Below are 16,493 nucleotides of genomic sequence, written 5' to 3' on the forward strand. Positions count from 1 at the left end.
AGACAAACTAGTCACAAATCAAGTTAAACTGGAAATTAGAAGGTACTTTTGTAATAATCAAAAAATGAAGTTCTGGAATGGTTTCCCGAATGACCTCATAGGTTCAGGGAACTTAAATTGTTCAAAGCAGATTTTGATTCTTTTGTGGAAGAGATGGCATAATGATATTTAAGAAAGAGAAGAAAGAGGATCCAGGGAACTACGGGCCAGTAGTACCTCACGTCAGTCCCTGGAAAAATCATGGAGCAGATCCTCAAGGAATCCATTTCTAAGCACTTGGAGGAGAAGATGATTTGGAACAGTCAGCATGGATTCACGGGGGGGAAGTCATGCCTGATCAACCTAAATGCCTTTTAAGATGAGGTGACTGGCTCTGTGGATGTTGGAAGACCAGTAGATGTGGTATATACCTTGATTTTTAGCAATGCTTTTGATACAGTCTCCCACAACATTCTTGCAGGCAAGCTAAGGAAGTATGGGCTGAATGAATGGACTGTAAGGTGGATAGAAAACTGACTGAAGCATCGGGCTCAGAGTAGTAATCAATGGCTTGATGTATATTTGGTAGCTGGTATCAAGTAGAGTGCCCCAGGTATTAGTCCTGGGGCTGGTTTTGTTCAATGTCTTCATCAGTGACCTGGCAAATGGCATAGAGTGCACCCTCAGCAAGTTTGCAGATGATTAGGTTAGGATTCAGAGTGACTTAGACACATTGGAGAATTGGGCCAAAAGGAATCATGAGGTTCAAGAAGGACAAGTGCAAAGTCTTGAACTTAGGATGGAACAATCCCATGCACAAGTACAGGCTGGGGGCCAGCAGCTCTGCAAAAAGGGACCTGCTGGGGACTACAGTGGATGACAAACTGAATACGAGCCAACAGCGTACCCTTGTTGCCAAGAAGGCTTACAGCTGTATTGGTAGGTGTGTTACCAGTAGGTTAAGGGAAGTGATTATTCCCCTCTATTCAGCAATAGTGATGCCACATCTAGAGTACCGAGTTCAGTTTTGGGCCCCCACCTACCGAAAAGATGTGGACAAATTGAAGAGAGTCCAGATGAGGGCAGCAAAACTGGTGAGTGTGCTGGGGGACATGAGGAAAGACTGAGAGAACTGGGCTTATTTAGTTTAGAGAAGAGGAGACTCAGAGGGGATTTAATAGCCACCTTCAACTGTCTGACGGGGGGGTTCGAAAGAGGATGGAGCTAAACTGTTCTCAGTGGTGGTAGATGACAGAAGAAGGAGCAATGGTTTGAAGTTGCAGCAAGGGACATTTGGGTTGGATATTAGGAAGAATTTCTCACTAGGAGGCTAGTAAAACACTGAAACGGGTTACCCAGAGAAGTGGTGGAAGTACTATCTTTGGAGGTTTTCAAGATCCAGCAAGGCAAAGCTTTGGCTGGGATGATCTAGTTGGGGCTGGTCCTGCTTTGAGCAGGGTTTGGACTAGATGATTTCCTGATGTCCCTTCCAGCCCTAACTTTCTATGATTTGGGTTGTTTTTGGAGCAGTAATTTAAAGCTTGTAGCATATGATGGGAAGTATTTGAAGTCTCCACAAATGTAATGGGAAGGAAGCGATCACCATTCATGTTGTTTGCCTGTGCAAGTGGCATCTGGAGGAGAATGGCATTAGTTCACCAGTGGTGAGAACAAGATTGGGTGGCAAAGACTGAAAAAGTTGTCAGGTGCTCAGAAGAAGGCTAGTGTTAGAGCAGTTGTGCAAAGGAGTGATAGGCTTGCAGTGACTCGGCTCTGGAGGAAAGTTTTTTGCTTTGAGGGATATTTTATATTACTGGGAATTCTGTGGTTTTGTGCGCGCAGATAGGGAAGGCCTGTCTGCATTAGGGGTGTGTGAAGTGGGCCAGATTAGATTTGGATTCGGCCTCGTTCGGGGGACAGTGATTTGATTAGTTGTTTTGGATCACTGTCTCAATTTGATTCAGCCGAATCCAAATGTAAAGATTTGATTCTGATTTGGAGAATCAGCGATTTGGCCATAGATGCAGTTTTATATGTTTTTTCTACATACTACAAGGTACCAGGCATGGCTCATAAATGCTGAGATAGTGGGGCAGATGGAGCATCCCACAGGAGCTTGGGGGGCCCCCTGCCTGTTCAGCAGTGAACTGGAAGTACTTCTGGTTCATTTCTGGGTGTGTTGCTGAATGCAAGGGGGACTCCCCCCACACCCTCCCCAAGCTCGGTGATCAGCTGTGGGGGGTTAGACCCCAGGAAACCCCCCCCCCCCAGACCCAGGAGGCACCAGTCACTGGGTGGGGCGGTCCCCCATGTGCTTCACCACTGTGCATGCAGGGGACCCCCCACGTGCTCTCGCGAGACGCTCCATTTGCCCCACCATTTCAGTGTTCACAAACCCCCTGGTACCTTGAGGTGTATGTAGAAAAAACATATAAAACTGTCTGTGTCCGAATCATCTAATCTCTCCAAATCAAATCAGAAGCTGCTGATTCGATTCAGAGAAATTAATGGATCTCCTGATTCGATTCTCAGATTCGGCCACCAAATCGGGCTGAATCTCCTCCAAATCGAATTGGTGACCGAAGCTTTGCACAGCCCTAATCTGCATGGTTGTGACCAGCCCTTTCTGGATTAGGTTCCCTTGCCTTGTTCTTCCTCCTTCCTCTTAAATCTCTAATATGTTTAGAATACTTGTTGTGTCATTTGGTGCTGTGTTAATCCTATAAGTCAGGGATCCTGCACGTCACATGCAGACAACTATTTTCCTTCCCCTTGAATACAGTACTTGAGGGTGGGGAAGTGGGTTCCTTACCCCAGAGCACTGGATTTTGGGTATATATCTTGTGCGTCTTGCTTCTGTGCTTTGATTTAACTGCTTAATGGCTAGAATGAGAGTTGAGAAGGAATTTTTCCCCAAATTGGATTGGGAAGAAATATATTAAATGCCTTCTTGTTTTCCTTTGTACAATGGGGGATAGTTGAAATACTGTTTGAGTCTACTTTTTCATGTCTTATTATTTACTCCTTGTTACTTTCCTTTCTTCTCCTGGATTCACTGTTTTCTTTCTATAGTAGATCATGATACGTCTTGTTTTGGGTTGTTTTCATTGTCTGTACCACTTTCATAGCCTCTTTCCTAGCAACTGTCCTGCCTTTCCCTCCATATTTGTGATGGTCTTCACTGAAAACTGGTTCTGAGTGTTCATATAGTTTTTGGATTATAGCTAAATAATCTTTAATCTCTCCCCCATCTTCTCTGTGTAACATTCCTACTTCATCCCTCATTATCCTCGGGCCCACACTGTTCAACATCTTCATCAGTGACTTGGACAAGGGGGTAATAGCACCCTGTTCAAATTTGCTGATGACACTAAGATGTGGGGGGATGTGGGCATGCTAGAAGGGAGGAATAGGCTGCAATCAGACCTAGACAGGTTACAGGGGTGGGTGGATGAGAATAGGATGGGATTCAACACCGACAAGTGCAAGGTGACGCACCTGGGGAGGAACAATCAGCACCGTACCTACAGGCTGGGGAACTCCCTTCTCGTCAGTACAGAGGCAGAAAAGGATCTTGGAGTCATCACTGATGTCAAGATGAACGTGGGTCGGCAGTGTGGGGATGCAGTCAGGAAGGCCAACCGCACCTTGTCATGCATCCACAGATGCATCTCAGGCAGGTCCAAGGAGGTGATCCTCCCCCTTTATGCGGCGTTGGTTGGGCCGCAGCTGGAGTACTGCATCCAGTTCTGGGCGCCGCACTTCAAGAGGGATGCGGACAACATGCAGAGGGTCCAGAGGAGGGCCACTGACATGATCGGGGGCAGCAGGGCAGACCCTGCGAGGAGAGGCTACAGGACCTGAACCTGTTCAGCCTCCAGAAGAGAAGGCTGAGGGGGGATCTAGTGGCCTGTTACAAACTAGTCAGAGGGGACCAGCAGGCACTGGGGAAGTCCCTGTTCCCCGAAGCAGTGCCAGGAGTGACCAGGAATAATGGTCACAAGCTGGCAGAGGGTAGATTTAGGCTAGATATCAGGAGGTGCTACTTCACGGTCAGGGCGGCCAGGATCTGGAACCAACATCCAAGAGAAGTGGTGCAGGCTCTTACCCTGGGGGTCTTTAAGAGGAGGCTGGATAAACACCTTGCTGGGGTCGTTTGACCCCAGTACTCTTTCCTGCCATGGCAGGGGGTCGGACTCGATCTGCTCAGGTCCCTTCCGACCCTAGAAACGATGAAATTATCTCTGTTTATAAAACTGAAGGATGTTTTATAATTTAATAAGGATTTTTTTTTTAATAAGGTGCTACTCAGTATGACTCTCTTTAACAGTTTTCTCATTTTCCAAATCAAGCTTTTACTTTCTGTAAGGGCAGTTTTTTTTGAGGAAGATGCTTGTGTTAATTAGAAGACAACTCAATTTTTTAAAGATCTGTAGTGTAGAGATGAGGCAAAAAGTGTATTGAGAGTGGCAACTTTTTTGTAATGTTTTGAAATTTGTGGGGGTGCATTAAAGGGAATGGATGAGGAGTCCTTTGTATTCTGGGTATTTTGTAACATTTGTTTGTGATATAGTTAACAAACATAGGAAAGCCATAAAGGGGCAATGCGATCCTATCACACTGATGCTTGTCTTGTTAAGTTACCATATTTTTATGATGTTACGGACCATAAAGTAGTAAGGGGACTGAAGCAGTACTATCCTATAAATCAGTAAAGTTTTAAGTAGTAAGACACGTGGCAAACTGTCTTATCTGATGGCATAAAATATCTAATATGCATTGTTAGGTCAATAAGTAATGAAATCGTGTAGGAGCTGCTGCAGAGCTTCCTCATCTGGAACATTTGATTGCATGCAGTTTTCTTATTTTACTTTCTTGTACTGTCAGAGAGCCACTTGCAATTGCCAACTGCTTACAGCTTCTAGTAACTGTTTAAAAAAATTATACCAATAAATATTTGGATGGCCCTTTTAAACTTTTGAACTATTTTTCTTGAACTGGGTTAGAATGAAAAAATATATGTACATAAACAGGCACAGCAGCTTTCTGCGTTACTAGGTGGAAACCTTATTTAAATGCTCTTTTCATATATGTTAAAACAAAACAATGTTTTTTGTCTTTTTTCCACCACTTTTTTTACCAATAGGAATGTTTTCCAGTAGTTAAATCTGAGTATAAGCAATAGTTGAATTTGTCCATTTTGCTGTGGTTTAGTGAACTGGGATTTTCTGCCTCTTTTTCATTCAGAATAAATCAATCAATTGATCTCTAGACTTCATAGTTGTAAAGGTCATGCATTTAAAGTAACCAGCATAAACCAAAGCAATGAAGTCTGTAGTTGATTTGAAAAAAGTGCTACTGACTGGATTGTAAATTGTACTACATCATTTTGAGAGGTAGTTTATTTTGAAGCCAGCTGATAGATTAAATTGAAAACTGACAACTCTTTGCTGGAAGGAGAAAATACACAATCCTACTATAAAGATCTGCTGTGAATCAAGGATTAGGTTGGTGTCTCAGGTGGAGCTTCATCTGTGGCCAATCCTGGGGATGTTGTTTTACTCCCTGACTATAACTGGTTAGGTGCAAGCTTCTTCTTAAAATCACTTGTATTCAAACCAAACCCATACATCTTTAAAAGCAGTCCAGAGATTTGAACTAGCATTGAATCCTTACTTTGTGGTGCTGTATACTAATTTAATAGTCCATGCCCCCAGAAGTTTAGCTTCTAAGAAGACACAATGCACTGATGGGATATAGCAGAGAAGAGAAAAGGAAGATGAGTGTGGCAGTAACGTTACTTGTACTGTTAGCTGAATGTACAATCTAGGGACTCAGGATCTGGGGGTAATGTGTGTGTATATATGTATTATAATCCTATCCCTTTTTTCTTTAGTTTACTCATTTTTCATATTAAGAGTTGATGAATCTATGGATTTCATTTTGGTTTCACTAAATCAGAATTTACTTCCGAGTAAAAATTGAATGTCATGGTCATTGTGTCCACAATTAAATACTTTGTTTGTAAATAAGCCATCTATATGAAACAGCTTTATTAGGTATAACAGAGGCCCACACTGTGGTCTGACCCCATTATGCTATATGATATAGACACATTACAAGCAGAGAAATGGAAAGCAATACTTCCAGTTGTCATGCACCCAGTGAATGTGCAGATTGTAAGCACTCTCACAATCCACCCCAGATAGCATGCATTATGCTGAGTTACTGGAAAGGCTGCAACTGTACTGCTTGGCCAGCGGAAGATGCTCTAAGAGCTACATGACCTCCATTTCTCTGCATCCCTGTTGTAGCTGAGTGCAAATATAGACAGAAGATGAGAAAGAAGTGGTAGCAGAAATTTCTGACCTATGTGTCTTCCATTTTCCTCTGTGCATTAAACCTTGAATACTTGTCTTCCCTCACTTCCAAGCAGTCTAACGTCTATAGCCATCATCAGCATAGATGCCACCATCCTCAGCTCCTACGTGGATGTCACATTTCATGCCATACATCCCAACAACTGGCATCTCCATTTTTTCTCGAACCCCCTCCCACTAGCTTTTCTTAAAAATCAAGCAGCCTGGTAGCCATATATACTAGCATCTCCCTGTGCAGGCATCCTCTAAGGCAGAAGGTAGGTAAAATGCAGCCCACGGGCCAGATCCAGCCTGCCAGGCCATTCTATCCAGCCTGCAGGGCCCGTAAAAATATTAGTAAATTAATATTTATTTGCTCCTGGCTGCCTCCCAAAGCTGACAGGAGCCAGAGGCAGTAGGACCCAGGGGGAGCTTGAAGCAGGATTAAGCAGCCCAGTCCCACCCACCCCCAACCATTTCACTCTCTTCTTGCCCTTGCCCTGCTCGAGCACCACGTGGCTCCCAGCTGCATCGCCGGACCAGGGAGCATGGGGCCATGCTGGTATGTGCATATGTGTGTGCGCATGTGCGTGCAGGGGCAGGCAGTGTGTACGTGCATGCAAGGGTGCAGAGTGTGTGCATTCAAAGATAAGTCCTACACGCACACCCCACCATACACGTGCACCCAAACCCCCCTCTCACTACCATACACGCATAACCCCACACCCCCTCACACAGCCCACCCTCCCCCACAAACCTATACACACTCCCCACAATATATAAGACTAAGACTTCATTGTGAGCTATTGTGCAATCACCTCTATGGCAACTACACAAACGCAAGTAAATCAGGACAAAATATTTTTTGAAATCAAATCAATAAATGCTGTAGTTGTTTGCTTTTTAGAATATAATTTTGTATTTTTCTGGTTCCAAGATGGCAAAACTCCTTGCTGAAAAGAGTACTCATGGGGGAAGGGGAGGGACTTCTGGTGGCAAGGGTCAGGGGAAGGGATTTCTGGTCACAAGATGGCGACCAGGGGGTGGGGTATTAATGTGGACTTGCCAAAACTTGGTAAGCAGCCCTCCGCCTGAAATAATTGCCTGCCCCTGCTTTAAGGATACATTCTGAAATCAAATTTCTTCAAGCTATCTGATAGTCTATCCAGCCAGTCCACAGCTCCCCCCAGCATTCTGCCCCTGTGCACCTATCCTAGGGCATTTTTGTCACCTGCTCACTCTATACAGTTGCAGACTTCAGTACATCCCACCTCTTATCTCTGCTACTACTGCATGTGGCAAACAGTATTATCTCTAAAGCGAAGTAAATATATGCAGATTATTTGGTTTATGTAAAATGTCACATATGAAGCTGCACAAATTTTGGACACTATTTAATTGTCCCTGCCTCAAAGAGCTTACTATAAGGGTCAACAACCCCTGGCACACATGCCAGAGATGTGTGAGGCCATTTTGGTCGGCATGCCACAGCCAGCCTGCACCCTGGGCTCTGGACAGCTGCTGCCAGCAATGGAGGGTGGGCTGTTCACAGCAGGCAGCTGGGGGGCTGCAAGCCCTGCTGTGAGCAGCCCTGACTCCATGGCGGTAGTAGTTGCCCAGAGCCCAGACCTGATGGTGGTAGGAGCATAGGTGATGCATATAGGGGGAAGCGGGGGCGCCCATGCCCCCACCCAAGATTGGCCACCACTGGCTTCTGCAGGCGGTTGCTGCCCACCGCTGCCCCCCCTACTGCAGACACAGCTGCAAGCAGTCCCTGTTCCCCCCAACCCCCTGCTGCCAACACTGTTGGTGGCAGCTGCAGGCACACATCATGGTGAGCAAGGGGCTGGGGCTGCCCTGCCAAGACAAGCATCAGACCCCTTGCAGCTTCCCCACTGTCCACCCCTGGTATGCAACATCTTCCAAGTTTGGGTTGTGGTGTTTTTTGGCACTTGGCCCAAAAATGTTGCTCACCCCTTCCTTATGATCTAAATGGGCAAGACAGACCCTCAGGAGAAGGGGAATACAGTGGAGTCGCATCTTACATGGGGGTTAGGTTCTAGAGTCAGCATGTAAGTTAAAAATTGCTTATAGTCAAAATTACCCTTGAAAATCAGCTGGCCTGCACCAAACCCCTGCCTGGTCAGCATGCAGAGCTTCCCAGCAGGGCTGTTCCCAATGTAGCTGCTTGGCCTCATGCACAGCACTGTGGGGGGCAGCTGCAGGCTGCACGCACGCTAGGTCCCAGGAGCTGGCTGGGGGTGGAGGGGAGCCAGGGGGCTTGCCCAGTGATACAGTCCGCTTCCTCCCCCATCCAGCTGCTCCCGCCTAGGGCCGCCTGCACCAAACTCCTGCCTGGCCAGCATGCACAGCTTCCCAGCAGAGCTGATGGCCCCAGGCACAGTGCTGTGGGGGGCAACTGCAGGCTGAATCCAAACAGCTGGCACTCTGGGGCATACACATATGATGAATTTGCGTTAGTTAAATGCGCGTATGATGCGACTCCACTGTATATCGTATAAGAAGAGTAAAAGCCATGATTTTTTAAGCACTTGGTTAGTTTATATTTTTGTTTGTTATGAGGTGCTGCTAAAGTATTATCTGTGGGAAAAAAAGATAACACACAAGGGGAATGAGGAGAAAAGAGGGCATTCAAGGAGATCAGCTGAGGTAAAACAGCTAAGATAGTGGAAGGAAAAAAATTTGAGCCAAACACCAGTGGGGGAAAATGTTTTTAGATTTTTGTTGATCGCATTTAGTATTTTTTTGCATTAAATGCATACACGTTTGTGCTAATATTCATGTGCAGTCTGAGCTATCCATTTTTAATTGAAGTTGCTACAGTCCATTGCTTTGGAAGTAAAAGTAGAGAAATAAATATCTGAAGGAATTTTTCTAAACTACTTGTTTAAGTATTTTGGTACTTAAACATGTAGCCTGTCATTCTTTCCAGCGTTAGGCACTGGTTCTGTCCAGTGCATGGCAGACTGATGCTAACCTGCTTTTATGTAAACTAGACATAGCCAGTTAGTCCTGGAATCAGAGTTGTCAGAATGTTATTATTAAATAATTCTGTGTAATTTAACAATATCCAACCTTTCTCTAACATCTGACTGTCCTGTGGCCATGCCACCAGATTTTTTTAGCCCAGTGGGGGCCAACCTTATTGGCAGGTGTGCCACAGTGTGAGCCCCACACCATGTCACAGGGCCATTCTGATCCCCTTCCCCTACCTAAGCTGTTGCTCTGCTTTCTGCTTATTGTCCGATCTGTTGCTCTGCTTTTTGCTCCCTACCAATCTATCCCTGTAGTCCCTGCTCCCTCTCTGGTATGCCCTGCACTATGCTGTGGGTAGGCCATCCCTGTGTTATCCTATCAAATGGGCATGCACTCATTAAGCTGTATAAATGCCATTACATCAGGCAGTTGGAATTGCCTAGAAATAAAAGGACTGCTTCAGTCATTACATTTCATGGTCAGTAAGGACATGTGATTTGATATCAGCCAAGGAAAACTGTAGTATAAATGAATCTAAATGTGAGGAGGACTTACAAATAGTCTAAAAATGTCAGAAAGCACATCTCAAGATGACATATTGCTAGGAGCATTGTGGAATGTAAAAGAATGAGGATTCCTCGCTAGAGTCTTCAGTGTGTGAACCCACAGTTTCCTAACAGTTGTCCATTGTTGTTTTATCACATGACTCTGTCTTTATTCTTGAAGTTTTTAAAATAATTAAATACTTCTCTGTTTTGATTATTTCTTTTGCTGGAAGCCACGTTGGTAGGAAAAAAACATCTGTGACATAACTCTCTAATACCATTTTGTTTGTTTGATTTATATTGCTCTAGGCTGCACAGTCAGTGCTGATTTCCCTATTTGAACTTAACACTCCAGAGTTTACGATGTTACTAGGTGCTTTACCAAAAACATTTCAAGATGGAGCCACAAAGCTTCTCCACAATCATCTCCGGAATACAGGCAACGGTGGCCAGGTATTTATGCTTTTAAAACTTTAATTTTGTTTTTTGCCTGGTAATTCTTAATATTGTTGTGCTTTTGTGGAGGGAAATATTGGGAAGAGGGCCTGACTTATGAATAGGAGTAAAACCTGTTCTTCCAAATGAATGTGTATATATTGGAAAAAGTTTATTTTCTTACCATAATAACCTTTAAGTCGGGGTGTTAAACTCATCTGGCCTCTGGACCCAGATGAGCATACCTGAAAGAGTCTGTGGGCCAAATTGGTACTGACCACCTGCAGAGCCAGGTCCTGCCTGCATACTGCACATGAAAACTCCTGGAGCCAACATGGGGTGCACGCCAACTAGTTCATGGGCTAGACGCTGTACTGCAGGCAACGCAGGGAATCATTCTAGGGTGCTGTGTGCACTGCTACCATGTGCTGTGTGCAGCACTGGGTTCAGCCCGCATAGTGTAGGCATGACCCATGTTAGCCCTGGAGGGTGCATGCACAGCAAGCCGTGGGGCTGGCCAGTCCAGCATGTGGTGTGCAGGGCTAGCCTAGCCATGCACGTGGCATGAAGATGGCACAGGGCACATGCTCCATGCGGCATCCCTCTGACCAGCACTGCATGCTGGTTCCAGGACTGGCAGGGTGTTGCCTGGAGCACATGCCCCATGCTGGCCCCCTGTGCCTCGTACAACATGCATGGTTATCAGCCCCGTATGCCAAATGCTGGCTTGGGCTGTGTGTTACCTGTGGCACATGGGCTGGACCTGGCACTTCACATTGCACAGGGGATCTGCATCACAGGCTGCATGTGGCATCCCAGACTGGTGTCCTATGCTATCTGCAGCACATGTAGTGCCGGATTTAGCCCGCACGCTGCATGCAGCGCACTGGACCAGGGCCTGTCCAGTAACCCAGAGACCGTTTTATATAGCTCTGTGGGCCAGATCTGGCCTGCAGGTCATATGTTTCACCCCTGCTTTAAGTAAACTGAAGTAACTTTCACTGTATTTAACCTTCACAAAAAGTAAATTTCTCCTGCTTATTTTTCAGTTGCTGAAGTTAGTTGCATCTACCTAGGGAGTCTCGAAAAGGAAGGGGTTGGACTAGTAAATTTTGTCCAGACATTTCTGGTATTAAATATTAAGCATAGCATAAATGCAAAGGTAATGTCATTTTCTTCAGGAGTATCATTTTCTTTTCTTTCAGGGGTCAGTGGGAAGCCCCTTAACAAGGCCTACTCCACGCTCACCAGCCAGCTGGTCCAGTCCTCTCACTTCCCCAACCAATACATCACAGAATACTTTGTCACCAAGGTAATACAAGGCAGTATTGTAACTTCCCAAACTCGTGATTGGAGCTTTTTTAGATGGCTTAGCCCCATCAAAACGTATAGAAAGAATTTAATCTGAATAAATCAAACACCAGACTCCAAGAATAATCAGTCCTCAAAAAGCTATCAGAAAGGAACTGTTTCCAGAAAACATAACATTTGGGAAATAAACAGGAGTAACTGATAATGCTTTTCTTTGGCTTAGCTGCCATTTCTGCCAGTTGAGACCTATGTTATAAATATTATCTTCAAATAACTGATAGATTTAAATGCTAACACTATAATCAAGTTCTCCCTTGTATGTTAGTAGTTTAAAAGAATAAACTATGGAGAAGTCCAGGGCAGTAATACTTGCCACAGTGGAATGGAGCAAAAGAAGTCCTGCTTCTTCTTCATGTTCTATAAATGGGCACCTCATCAACTAATTGATGGTAGTCAGTTTGAAGGAGCCCCAGATCCTAGTCACCCAACCAAAGGAGGACTGCCATTTGCAGGCAGCCAGGCTGGCAAAATCAGAGTGCAGTTGTATGTACCCACTGTTCAATGTGGACAGTTGTGAAGGACTGACTCTTTCTTTGTATGGAGTTAAATCGTTATAGTCTTTGAAACTTTAGTTAGATTCTTTAGTTCCACATTAGCTTCAATAAAAAATAACCCAAAACCGGAAAATAAATCACATTTTCTTCCCCACCTCCTTCCCTATTGGTCCACAGTGCATTTGATTATGACACAGAAAACATGAATTCTGAAGACATATATAGTTCTCTTCGTGGAGTTACTGAAGCCATTCAAAACTTCAGTTTCCGTAGTCAAGAAGATATGAATGAACCTATGAAACGGGATTCCAAAAAAGACAATGATGGTGATTCAGTGAGTATTTAAATGAAAGACGATGATTGTATCAGCAAACCAAAATGTGACCCGATTTAGTAAACTTAGTTCATCTCTAAATAGATTTGTATACTAAGATATATTTTTTTTTTAAACCCCAAAAACACAACCTCTCAAGCCCCATTTCCAAAAGTTAGAAGGCAAGTTCCATTGATTTTTCACTGAGACTTAGACTTACATTTCCAAGTGCCTAACTTTTGAAAATAGGCTCTTAAATCACATAGGTGATTTTGAAAATGTTACTGCTAGCCTTAAAGCAGGGGTGCACAACATCCGGCCCAAAGGCTGGCTGCAGGCTGCCAGGGCAGTCCCAGTGACCTTGCCATAATTCTATATTAAAGCACTCATTCATTATTCTTCCATAAGGATCTAAATATGGAGAAAAACAAATCAGTGAGTCAGATTACTTCCCATCACCATAAATTGTGTCCTCACTGTGTGGTGATTTGCTATCTGTTCCTGTGCTTACATATGCTTTCTGTTTTCTCACTTGCAATATTCTGTATTAATTTGAATCTAAGACTTGTTCTCCCCCACAACCTCCACTGTTTAACATGGGTTGGGGGGGTCTGGCCTTTCTATTATGGATTGATTATCTGCAATTTTTATATTATTTGTGTCTAAAAGCTTTGAGCAAAATTTGTAGATTAGACTTCTGGAACTCTTGTCACAAAGCAGCTGAAAAATTATCCATTTACTTTGGTGCCTTAATTACCTAACTTTGTTTCCAAAATGAAATTTTGCTCCGTTTTCCAGTGCAGTTTTAGACATTGTTCATATGCACTGTTTGAAAGGAAAACTACAGTTTTTTTAAGTGAGCGGAACTATTGCAAAAGCTCCTTGTACGAAGAGGCCTGGTATCAACTTTTTTAATTGGCTTGGTTTTAGTCACAATCTTGTAGCTTATTTTTATTCTCTACTATTAACCCTGGAGCTGCAATACATTGAAAACAGTGTGCGTACGTTTCATATGTTTTGTGTAATTTCTTTTTATTTCCCCTGTAGCTATGCAGCGGTTCTGGAATAGCGGATCTGCGAGCAGGAAGTGGTTTTACTGATACAGGCCGAACAGCTCTTGATAACAAAACATCATTACTTAACACGATGCCTCCCCACTCTTCACCACGTTCACGAGATTATAACCCGTATAATTATTCAGATAGCATCAGTCCATTTAATAAATCTGCTTTAAAAGAAGCCATGTTTGATGATGATGCAGAGCAGTTTCCTGATGGTAAGTCTTAATTATAAGGAAAAATGGTAAGTATGAACGATAGCCATACAGTTTTAACACCATGAATTCCAAGGCAGAGCTAAATTATTAGCTGTATATAAAGGTATTTGAAAAAACAGGTATGCTGAATGTAATAAATCATATTTGTTAGACTTAGTTCATTGGAGAGCAGTCCTGTCAAGTGAAATTTCGAATGAAGCAATCTTGTAAAAGCAAATAGAATTCTAATACAATAAATATTGTAGCTTTAATTTATTTCCTTGTAAATTCAAAGTATTCTGGGAAAAGTAAAGGACTCAGTTAAAGAAAGAGAATTGTTATGCTTTATTTTATACTATGTGGTTAAGCTGGAGTTTCTCTAAGTATATTTTAGTGCATGACTGGCAAAGGAAAATTGTTCCAAATTATGTTGCTCGTTACTACTTTTTAAAACATTTTCATGGGGAAAAAAATCTCTGCAATTTATATAACAAAAAGCAAATGGGGCCACACTGGTTCTGGCTTCAGGTGAAAGATGAACTGGGCAGGGTTTTCCTAGTGAAATATTTTTATTTGAAACAGAAGTCTGGTATTGTGTGTTGACTAAACATTATGGGGAAAGAAAATGCATCTGCTGAATAGGTGAGTATATTTAACCCACATAAACATAGATCTTCAACTTGCTGCTTTGTAAGCTTTTAAGTTGCATTTTAAGCTTTCTTCATGTATGTTCTCGTAATTTTTGTCACCAAAAGTTGTTTTTTTTTTAAGCGTGTTTTCTTTTCATATTCTACATTGCTCATTTGTCTTCCCTCATTCAACTAGTTCATGGTGTTTTCTACAAAGTGCAGTCTGCAGTCCATTATGAACTTTTTGCCCAGTTTTCAATTGGCCTGTCATATTTTTAACCCAAAAACAAATTTAAGACAGCCCTCCAATAATTAGCTCATGTACATGAAGAATTAGAACAAATTTATAAATATTGGAAAGTTATCTTAAAATTTGAAGTCACCTTAGAGTCGGGTAAATATAGGTATTTATTTTGTCTATTTTGTTCAGTATGTGACTGATGCATTATGCTTTCAGCAACAACCTCATTAAATTTTTTAAATTTTTTTTGGAACCATACTTCTAACTTCAGATTATCTTTTTTAGTGAGAGGCCACTATATTAGCATTGACTGGCTTTTTCCTTTCTGATGCGTTGTCTGAAAGGATACTGAGATAGACTTAGGTGGAGTGGGACACTCTACTAGGGTAGCTTTACTGCCTCCCTTTGATTGCCCTTATGAACTGTGAGGAGTCACAGATATTACTCTCTCAACTATCACTGATGAACTTCTTCCCTTCCACTTGAAGGAACGCACAGATACATTTTCTATTTCAACTTCTTCCCTACCTCAGAACCCACAAACATGCAACATACCTGTTCCTTGGGAGTCCCAATTTAGTTAAGTAGTGAAGTATATAAACATTATTTTAGACAGCCTCACATGCAGTTGCAGCTAGTCATGAAGCCTGGTGAATATAGCTGAACCTAAGTAAATTGGATGATGGAAAAAGTACCTCTCTCCATCCAAATCAAACATAATTGCTTTAAGAACAAGATCAGGAAAATTGGTCTTCCTTGCACTGTCGCATTCCTTCCGATTTAAAAAAAAAAAGATGTTGGTTAGGAGAATCCAAGCTTACTTTTTGTATTTTATAAAATTCTTTTACCATTAGTATTTACTAATCTTCAAATTGTTTTGTTCTAATAACATTAATAGCAATTCTGAGTTCATACCATACTTTGAATACTGTTCTGAGTCCCAAAGAATAACTATATTATAAAATGTTAGTCCTGTAAAAACTGCTAAATTCTTAATTCATGAACTAATGCTGTTATGTTTGAATGCTTTTAACACGAACAAAAATTTATGAGGCTATCATGCTGATAATTGTATCATGGACTGAAAGGACCTGTTTCTCTAATTTAATGCCAATATGTGTTCTCAGTATGAGAATTTATCATGGTAATTTATCTTCAAAACCTAGTACACAGGTTTTAGCAGTAAAAATAATCGCATTACTTCAGCAAAAGTATGTTCTCTGTTCCAGTCATCTCTGCTAATTATAACTGTCATAGGGTTGAAGCAGAACACAATTTCAGTCTGTCGTGTAGGTGAACTTTAATTGTCCACTTAAAAAATTCACAATGCATGCATTATTAATTGTGTAAACTCTAACATGCTGATTAATAGAGGCAGGAGGAGAGGGATTTCTATAACCAACATTTTTGTTTTCATGTCCTTGGCTAGTCAGCCAAATCAGAATGCAAATGGAACAGGTGAGTTGTCTGCTGTGAACAGAAGAAAGAGTTATGATTTAAATGTGCTCTAGATGCTGAACCATTTACCAAGACAGTAGAGAGATTCACTTTTTGGGTTCACTTTTTACTAGTGTATTCTCCTTAACCCATCCTGTTACAGAATAGTAAAAGCAGAATAATCATCTCACGGACTGTGTTTAATTTATTAGATCACAAGGAGAAATCAACAAAAATGGTTCTTGCAGAAATATTTCACATGTAGCTAGTGTACAGACAGACAAAACAATTGTATCGGTATCCCAATTATGCCAATATAAGCTGTTACAATGAAACTGCTCCATCTGCATGCTCCTGTACCACTGCAACTGTAGCCAAATCATTGTGGGCACTGTTCTGGGTGTGGGAGGGGCTGCTCTTTAAAGTGGCTATCAGAGA

General features: G+C 42.5%; 1 protein-coding gene across 14 annotated transcripts in view; it reads left to right on the forward strand.

Annotated features, from left to right (window-relative positions):
• Window positions 1-16,493, forward strand: part of CLASP2 (cytoplasmic linker associated protein 2) — a 221,824-nt gene that overhangs the window by 190,757 nt on the left and 14,574 nt on the right. For all 14 annotated transcript variants that reach the window (XM_090050336.1, XM_090050323.1, XM_090050327.1 and 11 more), the window contains 4 exons: window positions 10,190-10,333; window positions 11,521-11,627; window positions 12,358-12,514; window positions 13,541-13,769. In XM_090050336.1, coding sequence (XP_089906462.1) covers window positions 10,190-10,333; window positions 11,521-11,627; window positions 12,358-12,514; window positions 13,541-13,769 — 637 coding nt within the window. The remainder of the gene's footprint in view (window positions 1-10,189; window positions 10,334-11,520; window positions 11,628-12,357; window positions 12,515-13,540; window positions 13,770-16,493) is intronic.

This window comes from Crocodylus siamensis, chromosome 5 (genome assembly GCF_052110815.1).
Source record: "Crocodylus siamensis isolate JL-2025a chromosome 5, ASM5211081v1, whole genome shotgun sequence".
Taxonomy (NCBI): domain Eukaryota; kingdom Metazoa; phylum Chordata; order Crocodylia; family Crocodylidae; genus Crocodylus; species Crocodylus siamensis.